At 36.5% G+C, this 24,041-nt stretch overlaps 1 protein-coding gene across 1 annotated transcript in view; it reads left to right on the top strand.

Moving 5' to 3' along the window:
* USP24 (ubiquitin specific peptidase 24) overlaps nucleotides 1–24,041 on the top strand; it is a 159,433-nt gene that overhangs the window by 70,254 nt on the left and 65,138 nt on the right. Inside the window, exons 17-32 of the mRNA XM_024119918.3 lie at nucleotides 4,003–4,110; nucleotides 4,775–4,924; nucleotides 5,566–5,697; nucleotides 6,567–6,678; nucleotides 8,168–8,244; nucleotides 9,229–9,369; nucleotides 9,540–9,593; nucleotides 10,526–10,641; nucleotides 13,633–13,699; nucleotides 13,835–13,945; nucleotides 14,679–14,777; nucleotides 14,871–15,044; nucleotides 18,318–18,403; nucleotides 18,569–18,662; nucleotides 19,943–20,098; nucleotides 22,978–23,075. Coding sequence (XP_023975686.1) covers nucleotides 4,003–4,110; nucleotides 4,775–4,924; nucleotides 5,566–5,697; nucleotides 6,567–6,678; nucleotides 8,168–8,244; nucleotides 9,229–9,369; nucleotides 9,540–9,593; nucleotides 10,526–10,641; nucleotides 13,633–13,699; nucleotides 13,835–13,945; nucleotides 14,679–14,777; nucleotides 14,871–15,044; nucleotides 18,318–18,403; nucleotides 18,569–18,662; nucleotides 19,943–20,098; nucleotides 22,978–23,075 — 1,775 coding nt within the window. The remainder of the gene's footprint in view (nucleotides 1–4,002; nucleotides 4,111–4,774; nucleotides 4,925–5,565; nucleotides 5,698–6,566; nucleotides 6,679–8,167; nucleotides 8,245–9,228; nucleotides 9,370–9,539; nucleotides 9,594–10,525; nucleotides 10,642–13,632; nucleotides 13,700–13,834; nucleotides 13,946–14,678; nucleotides 14,778–14,870; nucleotides 15,045–18,317; nucleotides 18,404–18,568; nucleotides 18,663–19,942; nucleotides 20,099–22,977; nucleotides 23,076–24,041) is intronic.

Below are 24,041 nucleotides of genomic sequence, written 5' to 3'. Positions count from 1 at the left end.
TTTCTACTCTGATAACAATTTGAATTTTCCCAGTTTTCTCAGCTCAGTGATTCAGATAATTTAGCACCCTCTGTCTTAATGATTGAAACTCATCCAGAGTTATTTAAGAAGTTTAAATCTTTCAGTAGTAATAGTAAGAGGGAAAGGGTATCCATAGAAAATGGTCTTTTCTTCACAGTAACAGATACATTTCTTTATAGGTATGAAGGTCAAAGCTGAAGGGACTTTTTCCTCCCTCCAGGGAAATGGCTTTTGAAACCAGAAAAATCCTTCCTGATCCCTGTTCCTTTCTTGTTACAGCTAAGCAATACTTTAGCCCTTGTAGCCAGTAGCATCGCTGCATCTTTATTGCTTCTCTTTGCAGTCGCTTCATTCATGTCTGTTGTTTGATAACAAAACTCAAAAAGTAATAGGGAGAATTTTGGAGTCATTTTGTGAGTCTTGAAAGGAATATTCTTCCTTTTTTGTATCCCACTGCTCCCAGTAAAGAAATTCTGATGTACCATTCTTTCATTTCAAATAATAGTAACTTGCATTTACATAGCACTTTTCAGTTGACTGCGTGCTTTTGCAGATACTCTCTTAGAGTACACATGGCTGAAGGGGGGCAGTGGGAAGATCCAAGCCCCCGATGTGACTCCAGGCAGGGGGTTGAGTTATATACTGCCACTAAAGGTGTTTTTCTATGCTATGCCCTTTCCTGCCAGGCAGCAAGGTGGGCTGACTGGGAATTATGTCTCCCTGCCAGGCTACACAGAAACTAAGCAAAGGGTAAGACAAGATCACCCACCTCTTACTCCCCTCCCACCCCCCAGCTACCTCTACTCCTCCAACTGATTCCCTTTCCCTCTGCTTTTGACACTTAAAATTCCCAAGTTCCATTATTGTGTTCAGAAATTCTGACCTTTATTTCTCAACTTTATTTCTATAGATTCTGCCAGGATACCCTTGGCTTCCTTGGTCCTCTTTCCTTTGCTTCCTTTATACCTTCCACTGTCTGCCCCCAACCCTTTCCCTCTTATTGCACTTATTTTTTACTTCAATTAAAAAGTTTAAATGTACTCATCCAAAAAAAAATTACTAAACCAAAAAAAGTCATTTTTACTCAATTAGTGGTGTTTGTGTATTCCTTAAGTCATTATGTGAAGGCCTCCTTGCACAGTGCCCAGCAGCCTTTCAATAAATGTTGGCTCCCTTCCTCTTACCTCTTCCCCTTCCTCTGTGAGGACACTAAAATTGTTACTTACCCATACCTGAGGGGCCTCCACTTGCCAAAACATACAACTGAAAGTAAAAGCAGCAAGATGCCCTCAGTACAGCCTCACAGTGATGTGCTTAGCACAGGAGGAAATACTTTTTAAATGTCCACCCATGTAAAAATTTGAACTTGGTTCTAGGTAAATGGCTAGGTCTGGTAAAACAAGGCAGATGAAGAACTGGGATATTCAGCTTTGAGAAAAGAGAACTCAAGAAAGAATAGGAAAGCTTTTTCAGCTACTTAGAGGATTGTTATAGAAGTTTGATTCAACTTAACTTTTTATGTCTCCTAAGAAGTTATGGGAAGGCATGTTGCAATATGATAGATCAATGAACTTCCTATGAAAACAGTCTGACACAGAATGCACTGCCTCCTGAGTTCCTCATCACTGGAAACACTAGAAGACAAGTTTTGTAACAAAAATGAATAAGGAAAGTTTAGGCACAGGTTTGCAGGCTAAACTACTAGTTGACCTCTATGGCTTCATCTAACATTAGGAGTCTAATTTGGATATACCATTAACTCCTACTTATGAAACCCCAGCTTCATTATCAGACATTGTCAGATATGTTCGTTTTAATTGTTCACCATAGTCTTCTGCCCCTTTTATAAATGGAGAAGAGTAATTTAAATTTTTCTTATAACATAGCATAATGTTATAGATATGATGGAATAAATAACATCTGTCTTGTTTGCTAAACTTTAGAAAGGCTATATCAGAAATACTTTTTAGATTCTAAAGGGTAATTTTCAATGTTAAAAAAATAATCTAACCGTAATTGACTTAATTGGTCCTAATGATACTTTTTAATATACCTGATTATTTACTAAAGGGTTTATATTTATATCCTACTGTTTGTAATCCTTTTGGAAGGTATGAGTTCGGACTTAAGCCTTAGAATTTTAATCTCTGTCATTTTGCAACTTTTATATACTAGCAGAAATATTCTAGCTAGTCTTGCAAGTAGTTGGCCTTTAATACATACCTTATTTCTCTGATTCTAAGATGCCAGTGATTGCAACATGCATCACAGGTTTAATCCAGTATGTACAGCCTCACTGTGGCACACCGCTTTTCACTATCTAGTGTAGTGCTTTGGACTTCTTTGAAATCTTTAAGATTGTAGAATTTTGAGGCACGTTGAAGAATATGGAGTTTTGTGTCCTTTTTTTGTAAAACTCAAGCTGCTTTTTTCTTTCATTAAGTTGTATATACTACAAGTTAAACAGTTTCTCTTGAATCAAGGTGCAGCTTTGGACAGAGAGACGTTTAATGCCAAGTGATACAGCCCTTCACAGGGTATGAGTCTGTCACATCAAATTCTCCTGGCTCTGAAAAACGCTTTAGTCCAAGACCACTGGCAGTTATTCTTTGCTTTTAATTGAATTGATGGACACGACAGGCTAGTCAGTGCTATATCATAGTGTAATCTTTTTGATAGCATTCAAGAAACAAATCAGTGATCTACATTTAAGTTAAAAAGCCATCCTTGTTTGGTGCTGACTATGCCACGTAACAGCAGAAATGATGGGTAGATGAACAGATACCTTTTGTAAACAGCTAAGTTTGCACATACTCACATAAGGACAGGTATATCTAAACTTACTCCTATGCCTAGTGGCTGGTAAGTTTCTTTGATACAATTGTAGGAAGTGTCCATTTCAGAAATGTTAAAATTTATAAAACCTATATCTTAGAATCCAGGAAATACGGTATTTGCTGATTGATTGGCTAATCTCTAGGAAAGCCAGTATTATTTAGGCAGTAGCTCTCTCACATTTACGTATTTAGTAGTATGATATTTTTCTGCAAATGACATCAAAAGTAGTTTTCTGCCCCATAGGCATATTCATCTTACAGAAAGACTTAAAGAAGCAAGGCTTTAAAAAAATAATACAGTTTTTAAAGTAAAAGCTAAGGACTTAAACTGTTACTCAGTTTTTTAGAGAGTTACTTATCAATTGATCGATAGTGTTTAATCTGACATTCCTACAGCCTCTGTAATGAAATCTCATAGTTTGAAAGATGCTATTTATTCAAAAGCAATTCTCTTTTTAAAGAGTATCGCATGAACATCAGACTTTTCAGATATGTACTTGAAGATCTGGATTGTCATGTACCAGTTTCAGAAATAACATATTTGAAAGTGTTTTGAAAAATATAAAGTGTAAGTGTGAAGTGGCTGTAATAATTAATAAAAGTAGAATTCTCTCATAAAATTGTTTTAACTAGGAAATACAAGCAGACCATGGATATTTTCTTTAATATTTAGACCACTATTAGTATCTTGATCATATCATTGGTATCTTAATCATGTAATTGTAGAAAACCATATTTTTATACCATTTTACTTATCAGCCAGTTCAGTATTATCCAAGTTAAGCTTTTGCCATCAATTTATTTTATTACGTCAACATATCCTAGCAGCCTGTGCTACTTAATCTATCCTCTGAAGTTGCTAATTCCTTGTCGTCTGTTTTTTGCTGATGTACCCCTATACATTTACTATCACTTCACATCCACTCCTGTTTGCAGTTCTTGGCTTTAGGATTGCATGCAGAATAAGAAGTTGAAGACTGAATTATGAGTGCATGGAGATAAACTATAAATGAGCGATGTGAAGAGAAAAATAATAGAATGTGTAACAATAAAACCTAATTGACTTGGAAATTTTTTATAGCTAATAAATTTAATCTGCTATTTATTTCTAAATTTAACTAATGTAACTTCTTTTTAACTCTAGTCATCTCAACTTAATAATCCCCAGTTTGTATGGGTAGTACCAGCTTTGCGTCAGCTACATGAAATCACCCGCTCATTCATAAAACAAACCTATCAAAAGCAAGACAAGGTAAGAGTATAGTTATATTTGATTATTATACAATTACTTGCATAACCTTTTATAATAACAAACATCAAAAGATTGCTGAGTTTTGTAGTGACTATATTACAGTTTTATGGTTATTAATGTAATTCATTTATATTACTTAATAATCTTGAATTTAAACATCATTCTGCTTTCATTTCTAAGGAGCTTGCTTTTCTTTTGATATATCCCTAACTCATTTATTTTTTATTTCCTTAATTTACAAAGTAAGCCAATGTTTAAAAGTTAATGGTATTTTAGAAATTTCTTTGAAAAGATTCAAAGACTTATTTTATATTGTGAAAACATTACTCTGCTTAAGGAGCTAGAGCTTCCTCAATGTAATAGACTGGGAAGAAAGATCTGTAAAAGTATGCAAGAAGTGAAATAGTTCTTTTGAAAGACTTTTTTTTTTAAGAATCCCTTTTAGAAGCAGAAATTTACCAGGGAAGTATATTAATTCTATAGTAATTCCCTAGTAAAAATGTACATACCAGATTGATTTTATTTACTTTTATGTAGGAAATATGAGTGAAAAACTTTCTGTGTTTGCTATTCCTCAACTACGTGCTAAATTAGAAGCTTGTATTAAACTGACAAAATAACTGCACATTCTCATACCATTTTCCTTTTTGTTGTTTTTGCCAAGAGCATTATTCAAGACTTGAAGAAAAATTTTGAAATAGTGAAATTGGTAACAGGAAGTTTAATAGCTTGTCATCGGCTTGCAGCAGCCGTGGCTGGACCTGGAGGCTTAACTGGTTCAACACTAGTGGATGGCCGATACACTTATCGGGAGGTATCTGGCGTTGTACTTTTGTTTCATGATTTACAGCATTCATTTGGCCTTTTTGCACTTGAACTATACAAATAATATTTATTGGGAGTAACTCTAAAGAGGTAGCATGAGGTGTCTTTGTCATAATGGAACATTTTTGTATCTTGAGTATAATCACCTCAAAGTAAAAGTTCAGAAAATTGATATTTGTGGGTAAATCTTTCAGTAAATCACCCAAGATAACTGCATATGATATGGTAATAAAAATAAACATCTTTTCTTTGTCTTTGATCAGAAATAATAGCTGTCAGTTCTGTGGCTAATGGCTTTTGTTTTTCAAATCTAGTGGTTAGTGATGTTGTTTTTAAAAAAATGGAAAAATACCTTAACTCACCAGTTGTGTTGTGGTGTTTTACTCTGAGATTGCCGAAATTGTATTTTTTTGGCATCTAAAGTCAACTGAGTTTGTCTTAGACTTCAAGTAGTTTCTGCTACATTGTATTGTCAACTTGTAAACAAATTTCTCACATTTACTTTACCCTAAGTTATATGAAAAAGCATTAGGTAAAACTATTTTAATTTCAAAGTTTTTTTGTTTTTTTAATTTTTCTTTTACATATGAATGCCTGGGGTTAACTAATTAGCATTATTTCTTTTTCCAGTATTTAGAGGCCCATCTAAAATTTCTGGCATTTTTCTTGCAAGAAGCTACTCTGTATCTGGGTTGGAATCGTGCCAAGGAAATCTGGGAGTGTCTTGTGACTGGCCAGGATGTCTGTGAATTAGATAGAGAGGTAAGAAGATATTGTGGATGAAGTAATAAGACAGCAGTGGGACTTAATAGTATTTCACTTTTTTGTGTGTATCTCACATTTTTGTGTGTGTCTCACATCTTCAGTTCTAAACACTTTTCAATTTACTAAGCATACATTTATACTAATAGGCTAGGAACTATAAGTGTTGAAGAGATATTTTATATAATATATATCTGTGATATAGACAAGTGTGTGAGATCTTTGGTAAGTCTGATACCATTCTGGATAAAACCAAATTCAGCCAAGTGAGTACAGCAAAAGAATTCTTGGTGTGTCTTTTAATATTTTATTTCCCTCCCATGAAACTAATTTTAAATTAACCAGCAGAAAACTTTGAGTTCCTATAATGATGTTGTATCCTGGAAACACTAAAGAATGAACTGATACCTAGACAGATCTTTAGAACTACAGTTACACAGCTGAAAATGGATTAAACCAGGAGCACCACACTGCTTTGACATTTTCTAACAGTGAATGGCTGTTTCCTCATCTCATTTTGTAGAATAGTGTTAACTACATCATAAGATTATTGAAAGGACTAAGTATGTGACAGTGCCTAGCACAGTGCCTGGCACGTAGTAAGGCTTAAATAAATGTTGGTGGAAAAACCAAAGTGTAACAATTCAGTGAAAAGCATGAATATATATTTTCATTATCTAGAGGAAAGAGTGCTGTAATTAACTGCTTTATTTAGTTCCAGAGTTAGAACCATTTCAGTTTTGAGTGGTATTAAGGCAATGTAAATTTCTAAAGAATTAAAAATAATTTATCTTTGCTTTCCCAGTTTGGAATATGTATTTGCCTGAAATGGATTTTAGTTACAGGGTGATATTTGTCTTGATCCGCAGATGTGTTTTGAATGGTTTACAAAAGGGCAGCATGATCTTGAGAGTGATGTTCAGCAGCAGCTCTTCAAGGAGAAAATTCTTAAATTGGAGTCATATGAAATCACTATGAACGGTAGGGAAAAAAAACTTAAAATCATTTTTTCAGTTCTTTAAAGTAAGAATTTTATACTTTTCTTCTCAGCCCACCCTCAGAAGCAGCTAACCAGTTTGGGATATCCTTCTGGACTTTGCCTTAATGCATATAAAGACACATCTATATATGCATATGTTTATATACACAGATAAATTTCTTTTTACACGAATGGTATTTTAAAATTATATAGGCTAATAATTGTCAAGCTGTCTTTTCATGAAATTACTTAGTACAAAAAGGATTCATTTAAGGTAGAGATTTGTCAAAGTATAGAAATCCTCTTTTCAGTTGTTTCTTTTAATTGAGTTTTTCTATTGATATGTATTTTACATGCTATAAAATTTACCTTTTAAAAGTGTACAATAAGTGCTTTTTGTATATTCACAAAGTTGTTCAACCTTCTCCGTTTTTAATCTCAGGATATTTTCATCTCCCCAGAAAGAAACCATGTAACAGTCACTCTCCATTCTCCCCTTTCCCCGACCTCTCATCTACTTTCTGTCCTTATAGATTATTCTAATCTGGACATTTTATATAAATGGAACCATATAATATGTCACCTTTTGTATGAATATTTGGGTTCTTTTATCACGCTGAGGCATAATGTTTTCAGGGTTCACCCAGGTTTTAGCACGTACCAGAACTTCTTTCCATTTTATGGCTGAGTAATATTTCATTGTATGGCTATAACACATTTTGTTTATCCATTCATCAGTTGATGGTCATTTGGGTTGTCGCCACTTTTGGTTATTATCAATAGTGCTGCTGTAAACATTCATATGCAAGTTTTTATATTCCTAGGAGTGAAATTGCTATATCATATAATTGACATTTGAGGAACTGCCAATCTGTTTTGCAAAGTGGCTGCAGCATTTTATAATCACACCAGCAGTATATGAGGGTCTGATTTCTTCACATCTTCTCTAATAATTATTATAAACTGTCTTTTTTATTTTAGCCATTCTAGTGGTTGTGACGTGGTATCTCGTGGCTTGATTTACATTTCCCTGATGACTAAGGATGATGAGCATCCATTCATGGGCTTATTGGTCATTTATATATCATCTTTGGAGAAATGTCTATAAAAATCTTTTTCTCTTTTTTAAATTGGGATATTTGCTCTTTTATTTTTGAGTTGTGAGTGTTGTTTATATATTCTGCATATTCACTCCTTATCAGATATGTGATTTACAAATATTTTGTCCTGTGGGTTGGCTTTTCACTTTCTTGGTAGTCCTTTGAAGCACAAAAGCTTTTAGTTTTGATGAAGTTTATTTTTTTGTCATTGTTGTTGCTTGTGCTTTTGATACCATATCTAAGAGACTTGCCTAATTCAAAGTCTTGGAGATTTGTGCCTATGTTTTGTCCTAAGAGTTTTATAGTTTTAGCTCTTGATATACTTTGTCTTTTCATTGATTATCTGTGGTACCTAGAGTGCATGAATTTATCTGACATTCTATAATTTCAGGTTTTAACTTATTTAAGACTTTTTTTGAAAATGTGAATCTCTGTGATCATCGATTGAAAAGACAAGGAGCTCAATTGGTAAGTAACATTGTTTTCAAATCTAGAAAATTTGGAAAATCTAGTAAAACTTGACATTCAGCAAAAAACATGTGTTATAATTGAGAGAAAACATGAGGTTTATTAAAAAGAATGGGCACCTCCTTGACTGCGGTCTTCTGCATGGACGAGGGCGCTTCTCTTAGAGTGTGAGGAGGCTGCGTTTCCCACACACGTGACTTCTCAGACCCCTCTTTGCTTCTTGCTGATCTGTGGCAGCCAGCGGCCTCCTGTGGCTGGGTGAATGTGGAATGTGGATAGTTCCAGCCAAGCTTCCAACCTCTCAGATCTAGCAATTCACATGTACCTGAAAAAGTACCAAAATCTTCAATTCTGGGATAGCAGGGGCAAGGATTTGGGGGGGAAATTTTAAGAACAGACAAGGAAGCAGGAAAATGAGGACCTGTAGAATGTATACAGCTTATGTTTATATTTACGTGAGCACCTCAAAAAAGAAAGGCAAAAAATAACTCTTTTTCCAAGTTTGTTTCGTTCATGACCTGACTTCCTAGGTGGTAAGAATTTTAACACGATCTTATAAGGCCTGGATCCTACCATGTCTAACTGAGCTTTGAGAAGACCAGATTGAGCCCCAAGGATTAGTAACTACCTCTAACCTGACTCTCTTTCCTTTGAAGAAAAGCTCCTGAAGAGGGTGCCCATATTATTCCTGTTTTGTTTCTGCTTTAGTAGCCCATCTGGGTAGAGTTCTAGCTTAGGTTTAGGAGTGTCTGGAGAAAAATCTCCATATCTGTCTTGGTTCCGTGGAAGTTGCCCAGTGTTTCTGTTGTTGATCGTTTCTTGTTTTAAAGTTCCATATCAGTATAATGATGTTCTCATATGTAGCTTGGTTTTTGCAGCCTTAATTCATTTTGAACTTGAAGAGGTGTGGAGTCACAGTGTAGCAGAAAATAATTGTGATTTTGTGACCTTGGTGTGCTGTATACTTTTCTTTCTTTTGAACAGTATGTAGAAAAGCTGGAATTGATAGGAATGGATTTCATTTGGAAAATAGCCATGGAATCACCCGATGAAGAAATTGCTAATGAAGCTATTCAGTTAATCATAAACTACAGTTACATTAATCTAAATCCTAGGTTAAAGAAGGTGGGTATTTAAGGAAAGAAGGTACACAAAAACGCAGAAAATAATATATTTTTAATTGCTAAGTTGGCATGCCTGAAAGTCGGGCTTCTTTATTTTGACATTTTATCCTTAATAATGATTACAACCAAATGCTAGACTAATTTTAATTTCCATATACCTCTTACTTTTAGGATTCTGTATCATTACATAAGAAATTCATTGCTGATTGCTACACAAGATTAGAAGTGAGTAGCAAATTTTATTTAATCTGTTTTTGAAATAAATGCTTTGGGTGTTTTTTCCTTTTATAATGTTGTGTTTTGAGATCGTGTATAATGTTGATATTTGTAGCTGGATCCTACTGGAAGAATTTGCTAGCAGTACTGTATTGTGGACATAGGGAACAGGCATTTGCCCTAATGCCCACAATGTAGAAGTGTATTTTACAGGAAATCCTTCCTTCTCCCTCCCCATCCCTTTTCCCTGCTCTACCCACCCACCCCACCCCCACCCCCTTTTGGGGGTATAGAAACTGTCTTCAGAAAATAGGTCTACTGTACTTTCCACATTTCTGATAGATTCTTTTTCTCCTTTTTCTGTCCAGAAATTTTATACAAGCACTTGCTGCTTTTCCCATCCTTCCCCATGTGTCACTTTGTTTATATCACAAATGCTATTAAAGTCCATAGCAGCACACTCAATAGTGGGTAGTGTTGGGTATCTTTGTCCACTAGAAGGCTGCAGTGTAATACTATCTCAATAAGTTAAACTTGCTGATGATGAATATGTGCTGGTGATGAATGTGTACAGGAAGGAGTTCCCAAGTTGTGACTTCCATCCAAATATGCCATCATAAAAACATTTAAAGTATTCAGGTATCCCTAAATGAGGTGCCATGTAAGTATTAACACATGTAGAATGGTAGTTCTCAATTGGAGGTTATTTTACCTCCCAGGGGACATTTGGCAATGTCTGAAGACCGTTTTGGTTGTCACAACTAGAGGGGTCCTACTGGCACCTAGTGGTAGGTGAGTGGTGAATAGAAGTCAGGGATGCCACTGAACATCCTACAATGTCCCCGACAGTCTTCCACAACAAAAAAAGTTTCTAGGCCCAAATGTCAGTAGAACTGAGGTTGAGAAACCCTGATATAGAGAGATGATTTTCTATTTCGTAGGCAGCCAGTTCAGCACTTGGTGGCCCCACTCTGACACACGCTGTGACCAGAGCAACAAAGATGCTTACAGCAACTGCCATGCCAACTGTAGCCACGTCAGTCCAGTCTCCATACAGGTAAGTGATTGCAGAAGTTACAGCGAATATGCAACACCTAAATGTAGATCAGCTTAAAAAAAAATAATTGGAATCTTTTCTTTCCTTTGGAGATATCTCAGTTAATTGTTCATTTCCTCATTTTATTTCATATCTTTTTCAAACAGTCATATCCTGGGAAATTATATATTCCCCATCACGTATTTTATTTGATTCATTCTACTTTTACTGTGTGTAACACGAGTAGCCTACTCTTTATGATGGAACCAAGATATATTCATTGTATGAAGAGTAATTTTTTTCGAGTTTGAAATATTTACTTAGACCTGTTACAACTTTTCTCATTGAATAGTCAAATCCAGGTCACCAATAGCATAAGAAAAATGAAGTGGAATATGATGATTGATTAATATTTTACATTATGATATAATCATAGTTAAAATGTTTTACTTAAAATCATTTTTCAAAATAATTTTTTTTTTTTAAAGAAGATGTTGGGGGTAGGAGTTTATTTATTTATTTATTTATTTTTGCTGTGTTGGGTCTTCGTTTCTGGGCTTCGTTTCAAGGGCTATCTCTAGATGAGGCAAGGCGGAGGGGACAATTGCGGAGCACAGGCTCCAGACGCGCAGGCGCAGTAGTTGTGGCTCATGGGCCTAGTTGCTCCGCGGCATGTGGGATCCTCCCAGACCAGGGCTCGAACCCGTGTCCCCTGCATTAGCAGGCAGATTCTCAACCACTGCGCCACCAGGGAAGCCCTCAAAATAATTTTTAATAAGAACTTTAGCCCCAAATATTTGTGTTAAAACTTTGGACTGACATCTCTTAATCACATTGCTGTGTTGAGTATTTTCAGATGTTGTCAGTGAAATCTGAGTTCAGTGTTATAGGTCTTTGACATAGTAAGGAGAATAGATGAGTATTTAGAAACATTAGATTGAAGTAACTAAAATACTTTGGTGGGGTTTCATGTGCCTTTCATTACTGGTAAGCATCCCCCAGTCAGTGATGCTCAGGAAACCTTGGCCAGGTGCTCAGAGAAGGGCTCCCTCTCTATCCCTCACTCTGCTGCCCTCTAGTGATTGGTGCTCATAAAGTCTTTTTCAACTCCTGGAATCGCTTTATGTGTTTACATATGTATGTATTTATTTATTTCTCTTTATTCACAGTTGGGGATATTCCTTTCTTTTTGAAGCCGTCCTTTAGAAGAGGAGTCAAGGCAATATCCTTGCTCACATTCTTCTTCTTTATCTTCTTTTTTTAAATGAGCTGAGTACCGTGTAGTGATACATTATTAATATGAAAGAAGCCAATAGAACTCAACCCTCTTGGCCCTCTTTTTAAAATGACAGAAAGTGATTATAGATTCAACTCATGAGAAGAACACTAACATGACTTTTGCATTCCCACATTCTTGGAAGTGTATCTCAAATAGACTTTCATTAAGAATTCCTAATTACATGTTTGTAAAATGTAGTCTATATCTATGACCTAGGTCCTTAACGATTCATTTGTCTGACAAACCAGACTACAAATGCACTTATAAACTATTGCATTGGGATTTCCAAACTGCTACTTCTTTAAATAAGCATGCTTTTTGTTTGTTTTTCTAACTGCTTTGTATTCTGAATCATTTCATATTTGACTATTACAGAACAAAACCACATGATAGTTTTTAAATATTCTCATTATGAACCCTAAACAGAGTTACTAAAAATATGTAATTTCAGAGTTGCCTTTGAACCAGAACATGTAGTTTATCTCATTCACTAGTCTTAAAAGAACTTTTCAGTGACCATAATTGTTCCACTTATGGGAGGAGGAGTTATTCTCTCATTTGTACAGTGTTTGCAGTGCTATCTGTGATTTAATTCATCATTGAGGCAAAATAAAACAGTTCACTCAACAAGTCACTTGTTAAGCACTTAAATATTTCCTAAAGATTTTCCATCTGAATATCAAGTTCTGGTTTCTGCCCATAGACTGAAAGAATTTAGAACTCTGTTAAATGCGTTTAACCAACTCTTTTTAAAGTGAAGTTTCCAGTACTGCTAATCAGCATACTTATTGTTAGAAAATCTGAAAACTTTGCAGATTTAGAAATACACCTGTACAAAATACTTAGACTCTCTGGAATAGTAAATACTTAAATTAAGGGCATTTGGATTTTCATTTGTTAGTGTTAACACATGTAGTGTTTAATAAAGTGTGGAGCTGTGACTGTACAAGCTGCTGAATGTTGGGGTCCTGTTATTTCAAATGATAAGATTGCTTAAGTCTAACCAAAAGAGACCTCAGGTCTCACTTTCAGAGTGTGTGAGAGTTCCACAGTTCCTTGCTGTGTATTTTCTGTTCCAGAGATGGTTATGTCTCTTGATGTGTGTTGATTTCTTAAGTACTTTGAAAACCCTTAGGATAACAAATTCTTACATTGTATGTTTTAACTATACAGACTAGTCACTTAAACCAGATGAACAATTTTTTTCGTCCTTTTCTTCTGCCTCATTCTTAGGCTAAGTAAAACAAACAGCAGCTCTCATTTGTGGAATACCTAATGGTTTGCATTTGTCTTCTAAATTTCAGGCAGTTCAGAGCTTAGTCAGATTCTGTGTGTTTACAGAATTATGTGGCGTATCTTAGTTGTAAGATTATGAGATTCAAACTCACTGATCGTTCACTCTTGGTGGATTGGTAGACAAATAAGCCTGCAGACCCAGAGGAGACTCATGTCCTCTATTTATGGGACAACTGTTTAAAAAAAGAAGAAGAGAGAAAAGAACAGGAAAGGAAACATGGGGAGGGGCAGGCTTCTGCCCCATATTCCATCTGTGTGCGACAGCTGTGACCTGTTTGAACCACCTCCCCCTTGAGTGAAAAGGAAGTTTAGTCTTTGCAGATTTCAGTCTTTGACGGGAGAGGGCTAATTGTGATTGTGGTTTTGTTGAAATAGACTGAAATTGAGCTCAGGTCAGCAGTTCAAGTATTTTCAAAAAAATTTTTTTTAATTCATAGATCCACTAAACTTGTAATAATTGAGAGGTTGCTGCTTCTGGCAGAACGCTATGTGATCACTATAGAGGTAAGCCTCTCTTCTTTGTAAAGCAACTTTATCATCCTATAATTAGTCTCAATTAGGAGTGTATTTTTGTGACATTTAACAGTGGTGCTGTGCATCTCACTTGCTGTATCTTTGACTTGCTATATCTTTTTCAAGGATTTTTACTCTGTTCCCCGAACTATTCTACCTCATGGTGCCTCATTCCATGGACATCTTTTAACTCTTAATGTTACTTATGAGTCTACCAAAGATACCTTCACTGTAGAGGTAGGTTTACATTAAGCTCTGAAGCCATTTCCATATTGTTATGTTATTTTATAAGAACACTGTTGATTGAGATTGAACACTGTTGTTGATTTAGCTGCATGAATGACTATTCTAAAAGCTGTTTGGAAAACAAATTTAGAATAAAGACCTGAAATGAAAGGAAGCTGATAGGGTATAAGCAGACTCATAAGTAAATACATAATATCAGGTGATAAGGAGTGTTATAAAGGTTAAAAAAGAAGACAGCAGGATAAGATGGGTATACATGATATATTTCATATAAGAATGGATAGGGAAGGTCTCTGAAGTGATCACATTTGAACAGAGACTTGAATGAAGTGACAGAGTTAGCCATTTCTGGGGAAGAGCATTCCACACAAAGGGAGCAGCAGGTACAAAGGTCCTGAGGTGGGAGTTTGTTTGATTTATTCAGTGACAAGGAAAGTAGCTGGTGTGACTAGAGCACATTGAGAAGGAGACGAGTGGAAGACACTCCAGTGGAAGAAGGACTTGAGATTTCATTCCATGCGTGCTGGGGACTGGAGTATGGAATAGAATATTTAATTACTGCAGGAGGGGGAAGCCTCACAAGGGCAGGATTCCTGTCTTTGGGTTCTCTTCTGTGTTCCCAGGTTCTGGAACAGTGCCCAGTACATAACAGATGCTCGCTAATAGTTGTTTAAATTGATGAATAAGTGAATTACTCAGAACAGTGTTTCATTTCATTTTACAGGCTCACAGTAATGAAACCATAGGGAGTGTCCGGTGGAAGATAGCCAAGCAGTTGTGTTCTCCAGTGGATAGTATACAGATATTTACAAATGATAGTCTGGTAGGTGTAAATAAACATTTTGTGGCCCTTTAGTCTGATATCAGTATTTTCCTCTCCTTTGCTTCTCAGTAATTAAGAAACCACTTTTTACAGCTGACAGTGAATAAAGATCAAAAGCTCCTCCACCAGCTGGGCTTTTCTGATGAGCAAATCCTCACAGTAAAGACTTCTGGCAGTGGGACCCCGTCTGGGAGCTCTGCAGATTCCTCAACCAGCTCCAGCAGCAGCAGCAGTGGGGTGTTTAGTTCATCATATGCCATGGAGCAGGTATTGAGCGATAATATTCAAGTTCAGAACAAGAACGTAACATCATTAAGTTTTGCCTTCGGCCCATATAGATTTGCATGATTATGTCCTTTTCTCTCAGACAAGTCCTGCCCCTTCAGAACTGTATCACTGAGAAATGCTGGGATTCAGTTGAGAGAAGAAGATACACAATTTGTCAGTCTTCTGAACCACAGAATCTTCTGAGTCTGAGTGACTCTGCCTGGCCACTGCTTGCTGCTCCTCTCATATACCTCTCTTCATTGATTCATTGAGTTTCCTCTCTTGGGTCATTTCCATTAACATTCAAACATGCTGTGCTATTTCTACCATCTTTTTAAAAAACCTTTTTCACCCCAGTTTCAGCTTCAATTCCTGTCCCCATTCTCTCCTTCCCAAATCAGCGAAGCTCCTTGAAAGGGTTGTCTAAGCTCTCTTTACCCATCTCAAAAATAAACCCTGCAAGGTAATCTGTCATGTCCACCTCTCAGTCCTCATCTTCTTGACATTTCAGCAGAGTTGATCCATGTGATCACTTCCCCTTGAAATAACTTTTTCCCCTTGACTTTCAGAACCCCCCCTGGCTCCCCTCTCCCGCTCTGGTTCTCCCTCTTTGGTCTCCTCTGCTGCCTCTTTTTCATCTCCCCGATCTGTGCACAAAGAAGTTCCCTGGCTCAGTCCTTTGACTTTTCCTCTGTCTACGCTCATTCCCTTAGGAATCTCATCCAGTTTCAAAGCGTTACATATTGTATGTATATTGATAACACCCCAGTTTTTATCTTCAGCTTGAAGTCTAGGTACATGGAACCAACTTGTTAATCAGCATCTCCTCTTAAATGTGTGATAGACATCCCAGTCCTAACATCCAAAACTGAGCTCCTGATATGCCCTTTCCCACCACCTCCCTAACCCAAACCTCTTCATCCCAGTCTTGCCGTATTTCAGATAATATGCCTATTTCATTCTTCTAGTGGCTCATGCCAAAATCCTTGGGTCCCTGCTTTCTCTCATCCATCAGCAAATCCTTGACTCTACCTTTAAAATTCATCTAGAATCTAGCTCCTTTTCTCTGCCTCCACAGCTTCCACACCAATCCAAGCAGCCATCATCGCTCATCTGGAGGGTTTCAGTAGTTCTCTAACTGGTCTCAGGGCTTCTGCCCCTATACCAGTTCAGTCTCTTCTCTGTGTAGCACCCAGCAGCCCATGATCTTTTTAAACAGAGTCAGATTATGCCACTCCTCAGCTCAGACTCTCCAGCGGCTCCCATCTCACTCAGAGTAAGAGCCAGAGTCTTTACTGGGACCTTCAGGGCCTACTTGGTCCATCCCCCCCCACTGAGATGTTCCCCCATGACCCACCCTCACTCTCACCACTCCAGCTGCACTGGCCTCCATGTTGGTCCTCAAACAGTGGGCCCTGTGCACTTGCTCTTCTCTGTGCTTGTAATGTTCTTTCCTGATACCCATGTGGTTCTTTCTCACATCCTTGAGCCTCCACTCAAATGTTGCCTTCTTGGTGAGCCTTCTTTGGCAGTCCCGTCTAAACTTTCCACCTATTCCTACTCCTGCACGTCTCATTTCCCTTCCCTACTTTATTTTTGCCTAACATACTATATATTTTATTTACCTTGTTTAATGTCTCTCTCTCTCTCTCCCCCCAGTGAAATTTAAGCTCCTTGAGAGCAGACCTTTGTCTGTTTTGCTCACTGCTGTATTTCCAGCACCTAAAACAGTGCCTAGAACATAATAGGTAATCAGTATTTGTTGAATGATTTTACGAATCAGGGTTTTTTGTACCTTCTCTCTGCCAGGAACTGAGCTCAGCACCAGTGGTACAAAACTAACAAGACCGTTCAGCTCTTTATGCTTTTATAGTGTAGAAAGTAAGATAATACCAGCCCTCGTGTGAAATAAAGGTATTTAAATGACAGAAAGGGATTTTTTTCATAGTTATTATGTATAGTCCTTTCATTTCATTACAAATGTAAGATCTTTGCATGGCTGTCTCTTTAACTTAGAGAGCATAGCCTTGCTTATAGATACCACAGACTCCTGCAGGGTTAATGTTAGTATTGTGCCGTTTCTTAAAAAGTAACTATACTTATATGTAGTGAGAATTTAAGAACGAAATCATACTCAGCAGTATTATGACAGTTTATCAGCAACAGAAGTGACGTACATAGCATCTTTGAGTTTAACGTTTTTAAACTATCTCATATTTATCCTGAATTTTTAAAAAAAGCCTTTCCAAATATAAATATATTCTATAGTGATGTCTAGCTTTTTTATTTCTTATACCAGAAAACAGTACTTTAATCACATCTGAATCTCTTCTATACAGTTGTATCCATTTTTTTCACCTTTAAAAATAACAGGCCAACTTCTTTTTCTCAACTTAAATTACATATATATCTTTGTGGTTGTGTGTGAGTGTGTGTGTGTTTGTACATATCACTTTGAATTTGCTTTTTTTTTTTAATGCGGTTGACTGCTGTTATTTATTTATTTTTTTTCACAACTCACACACACACACTGTATTTTATTTTTACAAGAGATAAATAAACTGACACCAAGCATTGTAAATGGATGACCACAACAAAAGCAACAATGATTGCAACTACCAAACACGAAACACACTCATTCTGTGTCATAATATTGATATTCAGTCCAGTAATCCTCCACTGTGACAGCTCCTTTACTTTGCAGTGAAAATTGATTTGTATATTTTTTGCCTCTGAGTCCTTGTGGGACTTTTTATTTTTTATTCAAACAGAAAGTCACAAAAATTATAATCATCCTCATCAGTTCACTCAGTCCCATGTAATTAATTTTTTTCACCTTGATCTATTGTTAACACTTTTATGAATTCATCAGTTTTCCATTAGAATTCTGAATGAATTTGCTTTTAAATCACTCTGCCTTGTTTTGCTCCTGCCAAGCTATGATCAGCTTCCAACGGTGCCCACCCTCTGTTCTGTTCATCACATCTGCCCTTCCTTTTGCCTCTCTGCCGCTGCCCGCTTTTTGGTGCCTTAGCCCCTTCGCCAGCAGGTGGTAGGAGAAGAGAGCCCAGGTGATGAGCACGCTAGGAGGGGGAGCGGTCCCTCACTCTGTGTTCCCGTGCGTTGTTGTTTGAGGCAGATAAGCACCATGCTTCCCTCAAGTTTTGCAGTGGCCAGTCTTTAAGAACCAGTAATTTTATTGTTTATACCTTTGATTAGAAAAGGAGAAAATTGTTTTGTAAATTTGCATTTATGTTTTGCTTCCTCCCTCAGGAGAAATCCCTCCCTGGTGTTGTGATGGCACTTGTGTGTAATGTATTTGACATGCTTTACCAGCTGGCCAATCTAGAGGAGCCAAGGTAAATAGAAATGTTTACAAAGCTTGAAAGAGAGAAAGTTATTAAAGTTAGGGAACCCAGTAACTGTTCACTTGAAATGTATATTACTTCACATCCCATACTAAATGACTTTGTTATTGAAACTGTGGTTTGTGTGAAAAAAAATTAATATTTGAAAAATTTCAGGATAACTCTACGAGTACGAAAGCTTCTGCTCTTGATACCCACTGATCCAGCCATTCAGGAAGCCCTTGATCAACTTGATTCTTTAGGAAGAAAGGTATGAGTATCTTGGATAGTTACTTAACAGTCATGGAAATTTTATATCATGATTCAGTGAAAATAACAGCATGACATCACATTAAGGTCATACGATATCATCTTTCCCATAACAGTTTTTTTTTTCTTTAGAAAAATACCTTTGCTGTAAAACACCTTTGCTGTAAATAATGATATCAAATTTTAGAACTGGAAGAGCCTTTATTATCATCTGCCTCCACCTCCGTCATGTTTTATATTAGGAAACCCAAGCGCAGAGTGATGAACGGTCTTGGCTAGGGTCAGACTCTAGTTCTGATTCAGTTGAGATATTTTTCTTCTGTTATGATGCCTCTCTGAATGTGGTTGTTGCATATGTTTGAGTTGCTTGCGTAAATGGGTTATCATTTAATATTTTCACAGTTGATATTTAAAGTTCCTTTTGTTTAATGTTTAGAATCTTGTTCCTTAAGAGTTGTATATATATAATGAAATTGTGTTTTATCTATAATATTGTTTGTGTTCTCAGAATAAATTCATTTAGATCAAAGCTGTTAGAACTCAGTTATGAATTTTGTTATTTCAGTGATTATAGTTTAGATGAGCTCATAATCGTGTCACATGTACCTCATATATTAATTTGAGGAAGAAGAGAACTAATGTAATTAAAAACTATATTACTTGTACTAACTAAAAAAATTATCAAAACTACTACACTGCAATCTTCTAATTTAATTATCAATGTTTAGCGGTACAAATTTTATATATTTATTTATTTTAATTAATTAATTAATTTTATTTTGGCTGCAAGCGCTCTTCACTGCAGCATGCGGGCTTCCCTAGTTGCAGCACGAGGGCTCTAGAGTGCGTGGGCTCAGTACTTGCGGCGCGCGAGCTTAGTTGCGGTATGTGGGATCTTAGTTCCCCAGCCAGGGATCGAACCCATGCCCTCTGCGTTGGGAACGCAGAGTCTTAACCACTGGACCACCAGGGAAGTCTCCTAGTGGTACAGATTTTAAAAACACGGAAACATATTAGGCTGACCCCACTAGTGTTGCTTAGAATACAATCCCAGAAGCATTCCTGTAGGATTGGAATGCTGTTGAGCATTTACTGTCTGTGATGGAGGTCAGTGCTTTGTTAATAATTAGAGTGATGTGGCTTTGAGGTTAATTTTTAGAAAATTTCATTGATTTGATTATATTAAAGTCGGAAAAAATATTAGAGTATGTAGTGATATCTGCTTCTCTTTAATTTGTGCTTTTGAGCTGTATATTCCTTTTGTCTTTCTATTAAACTTAGAAAACATTGCTGTCTGAAACAAGTGCTCAGTCTTCAAAATCTCCATCCCTCTCTTCCAAGCAGCAGCATCAGCCAAGTGCCAGTTCAATTTTAGAAAGTCTGTTTCGATCTTTCGCTCCAGGAATGTCCACCTTCAGAGTGCTCTACAACTTAGAAGTAAGGAACCTCATTTCTTTTTATTTCATTTTAACAGATTCATTTTGGCCTAAAGGTTCATGCTTTCAGATATCAGAAATAAGTAAATAGGTTTCTATTATTATTGAATGGTTTGTTAAAAAAAATTAGTTTTAAAAAAGGTAAAAAATAGAATATAAATTGAAGTATTTTGTTGTTTTGGACTTTGAAAATGTTCAGTTTTCTTTTTCAATTTATACCTGTGTGCATTGTTATACTTGCAAAATAGCATGTAAATAAATAATTAGGAAACGTTATGTATTAAAATGTGCCATTATCTTCCTCTGGAAGTTTTGCAAGTCTGTATAACATCAGTTACTAATCCTCAGCCTTCTTGTTATTAAATGCATCCTAACTTTTTTAAAAAGCTGTTGTAATTTGTTGCCATTAATGAAGCTTTATAAGGAGTTTGTCAGGAGTCACATTAACATTATTATTTCAAGGTTAAAAAAAAAGAATTGAAAGAATTTGAACAAAAGAATATTTTTATTACCCTTCTTCCCAATAGTAGCTTTAAACTAGTAGATTTAGTTCAGTAAACATTTACTAACTGTGTACTGTCTACAAGTCATTGTGGTATTTAAAGAGTCAGAGTTGAAAAGACAAGATAATTGCTCCAAGATCTTATGAGTAAGACATAGGGGAGGCTGGATAGGCTGAGTCATGAAATGAAAGCAGTAACAAAGCAGTGTGGAGAGTGGCCCACTCTTGGAGGAGGGTGAGGGGCTTGACCCTCAGGCCACTTAAGATCTGGAGAAAATAAAGCCCTGAATGATTTTGCTTTGCCCTAAGATGTTCTATCCAGTCAGTTATTTATTAAGGAATCCAGATCAGTGCCTAAGCAACCATAATCATCAAATTACCATTTATCTTCAGTAGGTTTTGAATCATAACATAGGTCATAATTGGTAGGAAAGTACCTGCTTGGGCATTTTTTCCAAGTTTTATTTCATCTGACCATCTAATTTGGAGTATAAAATTACATTCATTCATTTTTATGTTTCACTCATTTATATGGTGGAGCTGTGTTAACATTTCATATTTGCCTTAAAATAATCATTCTGGTGAAAACATTTGTTGGGTTCAAAAGGAGAAAATATCTAGCAAATATTTTAAAAATAAAATATGTCCTTATTTCTTGCAGACATTTAAAAATATATACAATATTCTAAAATGGAAAATTACCTAGAAATTTTTGGCTAACTCAAGCTTATGAAATTGGCATCTTACAATTACTGCCAGATTTGTCATTTGCTTTTGAATGATTGTCTCAAAAAGTTAAGGTTTAAATTTTAACACCCACATTTGAGAGCACCCCGAGAAACAGAATGGCCCAACAGTGGGTCTAGCTTGTCATTGGCTACCTAGATTGCATTATCTTAGAGCCAAAGGGTTGTATAAATTATCTCCAGTATAATTTTAGGACTTCTGATTAACTGGAAATTCCTCTGATAGGTTTTCTTTTGCTTGACACAAAAAATGTAGAAAACCTACACTCCCAGAGCACTTATTTTTACTATTACCTGCAAGGTTAATGTGCTTGTATTTCGATCTTTAACTTATGTTTGCCTACTAGGAAGATTCAAAGTGGATATTCCAAATACCCATTCCTTTGGAGAAACCTTCCATCTTCACTAAATTGTCCATTAAACATGGGGAGTGTGCATGTGGCTGTTGACATTCAGGAGGGGTTAGGATAGCAGAGGGTTCCCATTTTCCTGTGTGATGCTTGTGATCTGAGGCTGGTGAGCCTGTTTCCCAAAGGGCAGCTTAGGAGGAAAGCATCTTTAAACAAAAACACATTAAAAATCTAAGCTCGTAAAACTAATAGGTTCATAGAAGTAGATTTTTTTGAATAGAAAAGGATCTTGAATTACATCTAGATTAAAACCTTGGGGAAACTGCCGCAATGAGCTTTAAAATTTTTTTAAAAATCGTTACTAAATAAGCAGTTGTTTACTGGGCAATTGTTTTGTGCCACTGCTTGTACTAAAGCACCTTAAGCTTGTGTTATCTTACTTACAAACAGTCCTCTGTTAAAGGTAATTATTGTCCTCATTTACCTGATGAGAAACCTGAGGCAAAAAAGGAAAATTACATGTCTGAGATCTTTCAGCTAGTCGGTGGTAAAACTAGAATGTGAGCTAGATTCATAGTCTCATACCACAGTATGATTATTTATGTGAACTAATTCTCTACTATACCAGAATATTTAGTTGAGCTTTCCTTTAGGTGGGTATTGCAGTGTCATAAAAGGGGCATGGGTATTAGAGTGAGGCACATCTGGACTTTAATTCTAACTATGTGACCTCGGGTGGGAGGTCACTTAACCTCTCAGGTCTCAATCTTTACCTGTAGAGTAAAATACCTGTGCTGTGCATAGGGAGATTAAGACAATGCATGTTAAGTACCTCACCTTATGCTTAGTACTTTGTACATAGGTGCTCAGTAAATAGGAGTTAGAATCATTATCAGGCAACTCATCCAGCATTTATAATAAATGGGCTGTTTTATAAGACTTTAGTTTATATACTTTTTCTAGAACATATCAGCATAACACATAATGTTACCTGCTCTTATCTAACTCTGGGAGCCTGAGACCTTCACATTTGCTGGTTTCCTAAAAAGAAGAATACACCAGCTCTCTTAAAAACAGAAAGATTTTTCATGCTAATAAATGGAACTTGGAAAATGTGATTATTTTATTTGTGAAACATCAGCCTCCTTACACTACTGGGGGTAAAAAAAAGAGCAGCATTTAAAGAGTTTCTGACTCAAATTGTCTGATTGTTTTACTTAGTATAAAGGAGTAATTTCAACTGGAAATGTTGGGATGATTAATTGCGCTATCTTTTTCCAAGGTTCTAAGCTCCAAACTCATGCCAACAGCTGATGATGACATGGCAAGAAACTGTGCAAAATCCTTTTGTGAGAACTTCCTCAAAGCAGGAGGTTTGAGGTTAGAGTTTCGATATTATGTTACATGAATTGCAGAAAATGAATCTAGTTATTTTAATTTCTCCTGCCAAGCCTTGCTTATTCTTACAAGGCATTATGTGAAGCATTATGAGAGTTATAATAAGAAGGAATGATGTTTTAGTCTTTGGAATATTTTAACTCATTTTATGACTTTTGATTATTTGGAAAACTGACAGAAGCATGTCTCTTTCCTCTCTGGTAGTGAGGGAAATTCTCGAGTAGAGGAGAGAAGGCTTACTGTTTCTGTTCATTCCCACATCAGTTTGAGATAAGGTGAATCTGATTGTCGGTAATCTATGTTGTGCAAGGCATTAGTGCTGGGGGTGCAAAGATATTATCCCTGCCCTTGAGAGCCTCATGGTTTAATAAAGAATAACAAACAGTTATTGTAAGTATCAAAACAGAGGCTTATAAAAAGTGCTTTGTGGGATGGGGAAGAAAGCAGTGGTTAAATGGTTAGATTTGCTTAGGATAATAAGAGTAGGAAATGCTTCCCAGAAAGTGACATTTGAGCTAGGAATTGAGCGATGAATCACCATTCCCTAGGTAAATAAGGGGAAAAGGGCACTCTAAGCCAGAGGTGGGGTAGGGATGAGTGAAAGTATCATGGCCTGTCTTGGGAAGTACAGTTGCCTAGTGAGGCTAGAGCAAAGGATAAAGAGAGAAATACGTAAAGAGGGGTCACATTGAGGAATTTCAGCATTATCTTGTAAACCATGGAAAAACAGGAGGTTTCTAACCCAGGAGTTACCTAGAACAGTTACTCTGGCTACAGTGGAGAAGATGAGGAGAAGTGGGAAGGAGAGGCTGGAGGCAGGGAGAGCTGTAAGAACTATGCCTGTTCCAGAGGAGAGGGGACAGTTTCCAAATATGGGACAGTGTGGTAGAAGGACATTTATAAGGTGAAATAGGCAAGTCGTTATGACTAGATATAGGGTAGGAACAT

This window comes from Physeter macrocephalus, chromosome 4, assembly GCF_002837175.3.
Source record: "Physeter macrocephalus isolate SW-GA chromosome 4, ASM283717v5, whole genome shotgun sequence".
NCBI lineage: Eukaryota > Metazoa > Chordata > Mammalia > Artiodactyla > Physeteridae > Physeter > Physeter macrocephalus.
The sequence above is the reverse complement of the archived record's forward strand: the minus strand, read 5'-3'. Positions and strand labels throughout refer to the sequence as shown.